Genomic DNA, 12,137 nt, shown 5'->3' with positions numbered 1-12,137 from the left:
AACATGCGTGAACCGGTGTTGTGTGTTGGGAAGGCAGCGCCAGGTTAGTGAATGTGCTGTCCAACCTTGGCACCCTGGCTTGGACTGCAGGACCAGGTCCAGTTGCTGCAGCCACATTGGATGCCCAGCCAGACGAAGGGTTGTTTCTTGAGAGTGGTGGGAGTGTGGATGCCTGGATGTGCGAGGCTTTGGATGTGCTCAAATGCCAGTTTTCGGAAGGTGGGAGGGGCGGATCGTTGGAACCACCAGGTTGTGAAGGATCCATGAGGACATCACAGAAGATCTTATGGTCAGAGCTGGCTATTGATCTTAGCTGGAGGTTGAGGCAAGACTTCACATTCTGCAGAGCATGGGCTAGGTCTGGTTCCCCCTTTTGAGCAGCAGCCAGGGTATTGTAGTCCAAGGGCTGGGCGATGGCGCAGGAATGACTAAGGTAATCTGCCACAATGGTATCGATGCCGGCAACATGCCAGATATTGGTAGTGAATTGTGTGATATACTCCTGTAGCCTAAACTGTCTTGGTGAGATCTGGTCTATGTCTTTCCTGTAAAAACCAGTGGTTAGGGGGTGGTGGCCTGTGAATATCATAAAGATACGTCCCTCGACAGAAGATAGGAAATAGCGGACGGTGTCATGGAGTGTGAGCAGTTTGTGGTCACGTGCCCCATTTGCATCGTGCGTCAGAGAGCTTGCACGAAAAGAAGGCAAGCAGCTGCCAGATGTTGTCCACGTATTGTGTAGGATGGTCCCAGTAGCTGTCTGGCCTCATGTCTGCCACTATTCCGAGGGGGGCATTAGGGTGGGGGTGGGCAAAAAGGACAGCATTGTTGAGGTCCTTTTTTTTCTTTTTTTTTCAAGGGACCACTTGTTGCCTGTGTTAATATCGCCACAGAGTGATGTAGTGAGGGGCTCTTGAGTGGCAATGGCATCCTTTAGAGGGAGACGGAGAAAGATGACCATGCCAATGACACACCGGAGGTCTTTGTAGGTAATAGGGCATGGAAAGCCCGCTACTGCCTGTACTGTCTCAAGGAGAGGGCAGGGGCTGGCGGCAGAGATTAAGTGTCTGAGGAATTTGATCTCGCTCACCCCGAAAACGCATTTTGCCATGTTAGAGATCACTCCAGCTTTCTGTAGGTGGGAAAAAATTTCGCATAGGTGTCAGTGATGTTCAGTAGGGTCTCTGGAGTAGAGTATATCATGTAGGTAGGCAAAACACCCCAGAGGATGTTGTCCACATTTTGCTACCACATTTGTGCGGCACTGCAGAGGCCGAATGTCATGAGTGCATTCTTGAAGAGGCCAAAAGCTGTGATTATGGCTGTTTTCTGATTGTCCTCTGGGGTGACGGGGATTTGTGTGTAGGCTGTAGCGCAGTTTATCTTACAGAAGATGTTAGCTCCTGAGATGACGTTGTTGTAGGTGGAGAGGAGTGGGACCAGATAGTGGTTAGGGATGGTTCGGGTGTTGAGTTGACAGTAATTACCGCTAGGGCATCAGGAACTGTTGTCATTGGGTGTGAGGTGAAGAGCTGAAGTCCAGGGGCTTATGGAAGGGCAAAGTACGCTGGCGGTGACTACCTCTTTGAACAAGTTTTGTATGATTTTGCTCTTGTGAGAGGGCAGGGGTGGGCATGGGTAATGACAGTGTCGTGCTGGGACACTGGATGGCTGGATGAGGAGGAGGAATTCTGCAAGGAGCTGAGCATATGGGCCTGAAACTGCCAGCTGTTTCATGGCAAAGCACATGACGGGGTAGGAGCTGCAGCAGTTGCTTCTACTGGAGGTGCCATCAGCTAAACAGCATTTTGCTGTGTCTGCCGATACGCTGTAATGACTGAGGAAGTCGGTGCCCACAATGGGGTCAGTAATGTCTGCATTCGTGAAGATCCATGGGAGTTCATGCTGGAAACCTAGATCGAGCAGACAACTATAAGTAGGGGTGCCTAAGTTGTTGGTGGTGGTGATGAGGAGGGAAGAACAGGGGCCAAGATTTAAGAGTAGTTTGCAAGGGAATGTGGATAAGTTGGGGCCAGTGTTGATGAGGTAGTGGATAGGGAGGCTAGTGTCATTCAAGACCCATATGAATAGCGCTGTGAATTGGTACAGCAATGGGGCGCGCCTACTGCCAGTGGCTGCCAGGGTTTGGAGACCAGAAGTACAGATGTCTGCAGTTGGTTGCGTTCTTGCTTGCCAAACCTTTCGTGGTACCAGCAAGAGTTGCCTAGTTCACAATGGTTGTCATGGGGGCAGTTAGAACCATGCTGGCAGGGGCGGCTGTTTTCGCCTGGGCCAGCATCGTGTGTGTGAGGGTGGTCAGTGCCTGACAGTGAGTGTGTGAGGTTTAGGCGGGCGACGCTGATGGTAAGTGCTGCAATCTTGGAGCTCAGGCGTGTCAGAATCTGGTAGAGGTCTGGCGTCTGCATGCTGATTGGAGGATCATTATCGGCAGGTAGTGAAAATGACATTGCGCGCATGGCGACTTGGGGAAGGGTAGCAGGGATGGGTGAATGTCTGGCCAGAGCCACGAGGTCGTAGCCGGTGCTCCACGCTGCAGACGAAGTGGGGAAGGAGTTCAGGATTTTGAACAGTTTATTGGCCAATACCGCGGCATTGCTCTAATGATAAATTGGCATATGAGGCCAGGGCATCCTGTATGGGGGCGGAAAGGCACACAAGCCAGCAGTTTAGGAGCAGGCCTTCTAGGACGATGTATGGTTTGGAGAGTGCTCAGATGTGAACCAGCAACAGGGACGGGTGCATGTTGTTGCACTGCTCAGATGATAACAAATTACGTGCCCATTGCATTCTGAGGGTACGTAGCTGGATATGATTGGTTCTTTTAGTTTAGTGTAGATGCCATAACTTGAGCGGCAGTTGTTGGGTTGAGTTGGCCGACAATGATCCCAAACATTGGTCAGCTGAGTCAAATGGTTCTGTAGTGCTGACAGTTGCCTGCAGAGTTCTGACACCTCGGAAGTGCTTGTAGGTGGGGCGGAAGGGGTAACTGGGCATAGAACCTGTTGGGCGTGACCACCATAGGGGTGGGAAGGTGTGGCAGTGACACTATGACTTAACAATGTGGGCAGTGTGTCACTAAATGCAGGGTGGTGCTAACAAGCAATATTTCGGAGAAGAAGGTAGGCAGGACACATACGGTTTGGACCACAAAATACAAACTTTGCTGTGTGTGTTGTGGGAAGGAGTGTTCAGTATGCTTCATGGTAACATTGTGAGTTGTCTGGGCACGCAGCTGTCAGCTGTGGGAATGGTGTGGAGGGATAGTGTATGCTTAGGGACACAGGGAGGATGAGGGAGGGGAGCAGTGGTGCGCACAGAGGGAGAGCATATGCGGAGGGGTGTGGTGATGCATGTGGGAAGATGGTGCGCATGAAGTGGTGAGGGAGGAGTGGAGAAGGCATGGGGCAGGTGGGGGTGTGAGTGGGGTGCATCTGGTCGACTTAATGGGAACTGATTTTGCGACCACATGGGGTGTGCTTATTGGAATAATAAAAATGAAAAACCAGTGTGTTTCAGCAATGAGACTCGGTGATTTGGTTTAGAGGGAGCCACCAGTCGTGGAATGATTTAGATTCCCTTCTATACTCCTAAGGGGCATACATACCTAAGCGATGCACTAATTAAGGAAGATGAAAATAAATAATAGGGCATGCTGGAAGAGCCGTGTGGACTGGTTCTGAGACACTGTTCCTAAAAGCTAACAACTATAGCAAAATTCAACAAGTTAATACCTCTTAATCATGGAGGGCCCTTGCTGGGGGTGGAGTCTGGACAGGGCGAACCATGAGTGTGATCTGGTGGTTTGGGAAAACCCACTTCAGAGACATGTTTGGTAGCAAAGGGGGTGCCAAAACACCCGGGATGGAATCATAATAGAACCACCTGGTACTCCTGGTGTGTACTGCACTTCACTGCACTAGTCACACTACGCTGCATGCAGTATTCCAATTGCTGATACTGGGAGGACAGACCACGCAACTGGCATCAGGCTCTGTACGCCTGTAGTCAATAGAAGCACCTTGAGTGGACTCAGCTCGGGAAGGCAGTGCAGAATGATGTGGTATCACTCCACTTGTTAAACAAAGTGTGACAGAACACACACACACACACACACACACACACACACACACACTGAACATGGGGTAAGAATTCTGCTGTTCGCGCATACCCTTGTGAAACGCAGCAGACAGTGATGCAAGCCACATGGCTTTATGCAGGTGGCTACATGGCCAGGAGGTGTTGCCTCGCCAGAGCAGAACAAGAGACTGCTCGTGCAACGGTTTTGTGTGGGTGGTGTCTGGAAAGCATGGCTGTCTAAGCTCTCCCTCCAGTGGAAGTAACCAGTGGGGGTGTTGGGGGTCTGATTTCCAGTCTGCACAGCCTGTCATCTGCTGCTACAGGTGGAGGCGATGGAAGGAGTTGCCACAATGTAACTGATTATCTCTTTGCTTGCACTGTGTTTTTTCTTTTTTTTAGAAGGTCCTCATCAAATATGGTTTATTTAATAGATTATCCACCTATGGATAGTGCATCGCTGTGTAAAAGTGCCCATATGTTCCCAAACCTGTTACTCAGATGGTCTAAAATCAAGAAGAAAAAAATAAAAAATAACCATTAAATTGCCACTGCCACTTCGAGCCCTAAATAAAACAGGATTAATCAGAGCTTAGCCTCTTCAGGCATTGGCATCTCTCCTAAAATCTCTTCCTCAGTTATTTTGTTGATTGGACACTTGCCACAGACAAAGTGGGTACTAATAGTATTCATCATGTGGATTAATGGTTGCTTTAGATAAAATAGTACTTAACTAATGAATCCAGTTGTTTACTAGTGGGCTAATAATATGGTGTCACAAAGCCAACAAGTTCCAGGACAACTTATTTAGTGCTTGCCTACCAAATTCAGCACAATGAGTCAGCTTTCACTACCTCACAACAAATTCAGCGCATTGAGTTGTCTTTTGATCTCGCAGGTGCCATGTACCAAAATTGCCAAATAATTGAATCATCTGTCCCTACGAGAGTCTTCACAACAGGGCACTAGCTGGAACAGAACTGGAAAGGAAACCAACTCCAAATAAGTAATACACAAACTTTCAACACCACTACAGGCAGCTTGTGAATAATAATACTTCTTGTCTTAATTTCTTTAGGATTTAAATCAAGTAACTATGCCCTAGTTGCTTTTCAAATCTGCACAGGATCTAACTTGAACACTGTCCCTTTATAATGAGCTTCCTCACAAAAGTTATCCTATGAAAACTTAGGAAAACATCACCTAATTCATGATTTATGGTGACTGAACAATGAATATCACCAGCAAGTCAACTCTCAGATTCAACTTCCCAACACAGCACCTCTGCAACCCGACTTGTACAAAGCAGTGTGTACACGCAAAACTCTCTTGTCTCTGTACAGAACTGCCCTACTCTTACAACCATATTGAACCATATCAGAACAATTAAGTTAAATAACTTCTAAGTTTACACATTGCTGTAATTCTTCTGTGATTAGTTGACCCAACACATTATCTGTAACATACTGTGAAATATTATTTTTGTATGTTACAAACTCCTCCTCCCTCTACAGAAATGAAATGTTAACCTAAATTCTATAATACGTAACATCTGTATACCAGCAGTGAGATGGTCTTTGGAGAGGCAGGATATGTGAACTGGCTTTAGTGACTGTAATTCATCAGTGAAACTAAAAAGTTCATTCAGTTTTTTCCTCAGTACTTGAATATTCTAATTTCATAAAGGTAGCTAAAATTTTGCATTGATAAAAGTATAATTGTGTGGAAATAAAATATCTAATGGCTGCTGAAAATTGTCAGCTAACAATTATGTTTACAGGCACAACCTATTAAAATTATGCTTTTTAGTTTCTTTCTCAAACTGGTTGTTTGTTTCAGTCCTAACTTGTCTTAAAACTTGGTTCCTTTCTGTCCTCCATACCCTAAAGAGGAAGTTGCCCCGACATCTGTAACAACTAATATTGTTGCCAATTGTGGCTGTATCTCCCCTCTTATTTTTTCTGCTATTAACCTGATCAGTTTTACTTCCCCTTTCCTATTGAGGTGAAGGTCATGTCTATTATAATCCTGTGTACTGATATAATCAACAAGAACAACATTAACATGTGACCATGCACACATTATTATTCTCCCTAGCAGTCTAATCTGCCTCAGATTTTCTGCAGACTGTGCTGGTTTTTAGGTATCACAAAAAAACATAAATGCACTAAATAAAATGCCATTCTGTTTCTTTTACAGAAGAATAAACCAGCTGATTTCAAAAATAATGCAAATGCTAATGTTATGCTAATTTCTTATGAAATGTTTTCAAGATACTATGATGACATTGAAAAATATGAGTTTGACCTGCTCATTTGTGATGAAGGCCATCGTTTAAAAAACAGTACTATTAAGATATATGTGGTAAGTATGATTTTTGTTATTGGTGTAATAACCAACATAAAATATATTTGGTTAGTGTGTATCATAAGCAAGGAAAACCAATGTAACAGTGAGAGTGTACTAATACTCAGTTCTGCTTCCACAATTGAAACATTTCATTTAATAATAGTAGTAGTAGTAATAATAATAATAATAATAATAATAATAATAATAATAATAATAATAAATCCCGTGGAGGCCCGGGAAAAGAATAGGCCTCCGGTATGTTCTGCCAGTCATAAAAGGCGACGAAAAGAACAAACCACTAATAGGGCTAACCCCCCTTTTAGTGTGATTAGTTGGTTCAGGACAGAACTAAAGAAGCCTCAGACAAGTGCCGTCATGGTCGGGGACTACGCTTGAACCCTATGCCCGCCCACAATCGTAACGACACTGCTAGCCAACTGGAAAATGATTCAAATCCAAATAGAGGTGTTTTGCAGGATATGCTTCCTGCAACCACCCTAGAAGGAAAACAAAGACAGAGGATGAGATGGTCAGATGAAGTTAATCGACACCTCATGTTCTGTTATTACCAAGCAACAAACCTAGGAACCAACACAACTGGATACAGATCACAAGTATACACAACATTTATTACCAGATACCTAGAATTAAAATTTTTAACAGAACAACGACTAGCTGATCAGATCCGTGTAATAATAAAAAATAACAGGATACCCCAGTCAGAATTAGAAAACATCAAACAACAAGTACAACAAATACTGGAACAAAATAATGTGCAATCAGAAGAAGAAGAAAATACAGTAATGGACTCAAACATCCCAGAGCAAACAAACAAAGAACAACACGCATCAATTAAACAGTCAGAGGAAAACGAAATCTTAAGACAGCCACCAGAACAAGCACAAATAGAACATGAAGTGACACACATGTTAGATATAGAAGAAAAATTTCAGCTGACATATACAGAATACAAAGACACAAATACAGACATTAGACCATTCTTGCATAGACCGCCAAATAACCCACAAGTCGAAACAACAATAGAAACTATCAACACAATCATACACAACAAAATAAATGAAAACACAACTATGGAAGAGTTACAACTACTGGTTTATATAGGAGCACTCACTACACTAAATATACACATTAGGCAGAGATCAGAACCAACCAACACACAGAAGAAACCCACAAAACCAGCATGGCAACACAGGCTACAGATCAGAATAGAAAGACTGAGAAAAGACATCGGACAGCTAACACAATTTATAAGAGATGAAATGTCAGAAAAAAAAAAACGAAAAAGGTTAGGTAAAATCTCACAACAAGAAGTGATAGAGCAATTAGATGAAAAGAAGCAGAAATTACAACCATTGGCCAAACGACTTAGAAGATACAAAAAAAGTGAAAATAGAAGGAAACAAAACCAAACATTCAACACAAACCAAAAGAAATTTTACCAGACAATAGACAATACACACATTAAAATAGACAATCCACCAAACATAACAGACATGGAACACTTCTGGAGCAACATGTGGTCAAACCCGGTACAACATAACAGGCATGCACGGTGGATACAAGCAGAAACAGATACGTACAAGATGATACCACAAATGCCTGAAGTGATAATTTTGCAACATGAAGTCACCCATGCAATTAATTCTACTCACAATTGGGAAACCCCTGGAAAAGATAAAATAGCAAATTTCTGGCTAAAGAAATTCACCTCAACACATTCACATCTAACTAAATTATTTAACAGTTACATTGCAGACCCATACACATTCCCTGATACACTTACACATGGAATAACTTATCTGAAACCTAAAGATCAAGCAGACACAGCAAACCCAGCTAAATATCGCCCCATAACATGCCTACTAACAATATACAAAATATTAACTTCAGTCATTACACAGAAATTAATGACACATACAATACAGAACAAAATTATAAATGAAGAACAAAAAGCCTGTTGCAAAGGAGCACGAGGAAGTAAAGAGCAACTGATAATAGATGCAGAGGTGACATATCAAGCTAAAACTAAACAAAGGTCGCTACACTACGCATACATTGATTACCAAAAAGCTTTTGATAGTGTACCCCACTCATGGTTACCACAAATATTGGAAATATACAAAGTAGATCCTAAATTGATACAGTTCCTAAACATAGTAATGAAAAATTGGAAAACCACACTTAATATCCAAACAAATTCAAATAATATCACATCACAGCCAATACAGATTAAGCGTGGAATATACCAAGGAGATTCATTAAGTCCTTTCTGGTTCTGCCTTGCTCTGAACCCACTATCCAACATGCTAAATAATACAAATTATGGATACAATATCACTGGAACATACCCACACAAAATCACACATTTGCTATACATGGATGATCTAAAACTACTCGCAGCAACAAATCAACAACTCAACCAATTACTAAAGATAACAGAAGTATTCAGCAATGATATAAATATGTCTTTTGGAACAGACAAATTTAAGAAAAATAGCATAGTCAAGGGAAAACACAGTAAACAAGAAGATTACATATTGGATAACCACAGCGACTGCATAGAAGCGATGGAAAAAACAGATGCCCATAAATATCTAGGATACAGACAAAAAATAGAAATAGATAATACAAATATTAAAGAAGAACTAAAAGAAAAATATAGACAAAGGCTAACAAAAATACTGAAAACAGAATTGACAGCAAGAAACAAGACAAAAGCTATAAATACTTATGCTATACCAATATTGACCTACTCATTTGGAGTAGTGAAATGGAGTAACACAGACCTAGAAGCACTCAATACACTTACACGATCACATTGCCACAAATATAGAATACATCACATACATTCAACAACAGAAAGATTCACCGTAAGCAGAAAGGAAGGAGGAAGGGGATTTATCGATATAAAAAACCTACATTATGGACAGGTAGACAATTTAAGAAAATTCTTTCTAGAACAAGCAGAAACTAGCATAATATACAAAGCAATCACTCATACAAATACATCGACTACACCACTGCAATTTCATAACCACTTCTACAACCCTTTAGATCACATAACATCAACAGATACGAAGAAAGTAAATTGGAAAAAGGAAATACTACATGGCAAGCACCCGTATCATCTAACACAGCCACACATCGATCAAGACGCATCCAACACATGGCTAAGAAAAGGCAATATATACAGTGAGACAGAAGGATTGATGATTGCAATACAGGATCAAACAATAAACACCAGATATTACAGCAAGCATGTTATTGAAGATCCCAATACCACAACAGATAAATGCAGACTTTGCAAACAACAAATAGAAACAACGTGTTCGCCATGTTTGGGGCCAGTCAGGTGTGGCCTATAGCCAGAGCCGTACAAGGTGATACTGGCAGAACAACCAAAGCTGAATCCCCCCCCCCCCCCCCACCCTTCCCCCATTACATTGCATGAATACTTGTTCCATAGATTACGAATATGTCATTTCATAATGGCGTGGAAAATGTCAGTTTAACAAAAGTTTTCTATACACAATATAATTAATTAAATAATAGATTTTTATACAGTTATTACTTCATGTCTAAAAAAAACATCTATTGAGTAGAAGGAGTTGTCTTTCAGAGTGTCTTTTAATTTGTTTTTACATGCTGGTTGGCTATCTGCCAGACTTTTAATGGTATGTGGCAAATGAACGAAGTCTTTTGTGGCAGCCTAGTTCATCCTTTTTTGTGCCAAAGTCAGATATAACCCAGAATAGTGAAGAGCTAGAGTTGTAGCTATGCACTTTGCTATTTTTTTTAAAATTTGGGAATGCTCATTAATAACAAAAATCATAAGTGAATGTATGTATTGTGAAGGTACTGCGAATATCATGTTCTTTAAATAAATGTCTGTAGGTGATCTTGGATGGACTCCAGCTATTATTCTGATTACACACTTTTGTGCAATGAATACTTTTTCTCTTAATGATGAATTATCCCAAAATATGGTTCCATATGAAAGCAGTGAGTGATAATAGGCATAGTAGGCTAATTTACTGATATGTTTATCACCAAAATTTGCAATACCCCAACAGCATAAGTAGCTGAACCTAACCATTTCAGCAGATCATCAATGTGTTTCTTCCAATTCGATTTTTCATCAATACACACACACAGAAATTTTGAATACTCTGCCTTAGTGACAGACTTCTGTTCATAGTCTATATTTATCAATGGTGTTAAGTGATTTACTGTACAGAATTGTATATACTGTGTTTTCTCAAAATTTGCTGAGAGTCCATTTGCAGAGAACCATTTAATAATTTTCTGAAAGACGTTATTTGCAATTTCCTCAGCTGGTTCTTGTTTGTTGAGTGTGATTACTATACTTGTATCATCAGCAAAAAGAACTAGCTTTGCATCTTCATGAATATAGAATGGCAAGTCATTAATATATTTTAAGAATAATAAACCAAGACTGAACCCTGTTGGACACCATCCTTGGTACCTCCCCAAGCAGAGGACTCTGCTGATTTTTGCAGACTATCTGTACTGTTAGTTTCAACCTTCTGCATTCTTCCAGTTAGATATGCATTAAACCATTTGTGCACTGTCCCACTCATACCACAATTCTTAAGCTTATCTAGAAGAATTTAATGATTCACTCAGTCAAAATTCTTTGAGAGATCACAAAATGTCCCAATGTGTGATGTTTGGTTATTCAAACCATTTAATGTATGATCATTGAAAGCATATATAGCATTTTTTGTTGAAAAGCTTTTCTGAAAACCAAACTGACATTTTGTTAGTACTTAATTTTTATAAATATTGATGATACTCTTGGATACATTACTTTTTCAAGAATTTTGGATAAAGGTGGCAAAAGTGAGATTGGGCAGTAGTTCTTAGCATCAGATCTAGCCCCTTTTTTATGCAATGGTTTAACAAAATCATATTTCAATCCATTTGGAAAAATGACCGGTTTCAGTGAGCCAATACATATGAGGCTGAGATTCCTACTTATCTGTTGGGGACAAGCTTTTAGAATTGCCATCAGTTCCATGTGAGCTTTTACTTTTGAGTGAGTTTACTATTTTTCTAATTTCAGTAGGAGAAATCTGTCTTCCTGCAATTTGTTCTGTACAGATATAGTATGTTGGGTTTTGTAATGTTAATGTAGATTTAATAAAAATGAAGTATTATTGAAAAATATTATTTAAATGTGTCCTATAGGTGAGAAATATTGCACTCAACAAATTAAATGTGCCATGGCAGTAAATAAATTATACAAACTTTCTAAAAGAACTGAGAGTAAAACAAAATCTATGTCTTTTTGTTTGTGGCAGCTACTGTACATTGATTTTATCATGGTGTACAATAAAGCACAGATTGTATTTGCTCCTATTAAATTATTAATAATCTAGGAACCATTGATAGAAAGTAAAAGGAAAAGGGCTGTAATCAAGTGCTGAAAACACTTTCCTTTACAAGAATTCTGTTCTTATTATAACTGTACCTTCCATTTCCTTGCTTTGAGTGCAGCAAACTCATTGATAATAACATTGGAGTGAAATTTAGCGATATGTTGTATTTTATCAAGATTGTTGAATTTAAGAATCTGCTTCACCTGTACTCATCCTTCTGTAGCTTTTTTATCATCTTTAATTTGATGAAACTGCATTGTAATTGTCATA

At 40.6% G+C, this 12,137-nt stretch overlaps 1 protein-coding gene across 6 annotated transcripts in view; it reads left to right on the top strand.

Annotated features, from left to right (window-relative positions):
• The window catches only part of LOC126253094 (DNA repair and recombination protein RAD54B-like), a 357,224-nt gene that overhangs the window by 166,452 nt on the left and 178,635 nt on the right, over positions 1 to 12,137 (top strand). For 5 of the 6 annotated variants that reach the window (XR_007545901.1, XR_007545900.1, XM_049954200.1 and 2 more), the window contains exon 8: positions 6,295 to 6,459. The exons of the other annotated variant lie outside the window; for it this stretch is intronic. Coding sequence is in view for 3 of the 5 variants with exons in the window: in XM_049954200.1 (XP_049810157.1) it covers positions 6,295 to 6,459 (165 nt within the window). In the remaining 2 variants the exon portion in view is untranslated. The remainder of the gene's footprint in view (positions 1 to 6,294; positions 6,460 to 12,137) is intronic. 6 annotated transcript variants of the gene reach the window in all.

The sequence above is a fragment of the Schistocerca nitens genome, chromosome 4 (genome assembly GCF_023898315.1).
Source record: "Schistocerca nitens isolate TAMUIC-IGC-003100 chromosome 4, iqSchNite1.1, whole genome shotgun sequence".
NCBI lineage: Eukaryota > Metazoa > Arthropoda > Insecta > Orthoptera > Acrididae > Schistocerca > Schistocerca nitens.
This window is presented reverse-complemented; position numbering and strand designations above follow the sequence as displayed.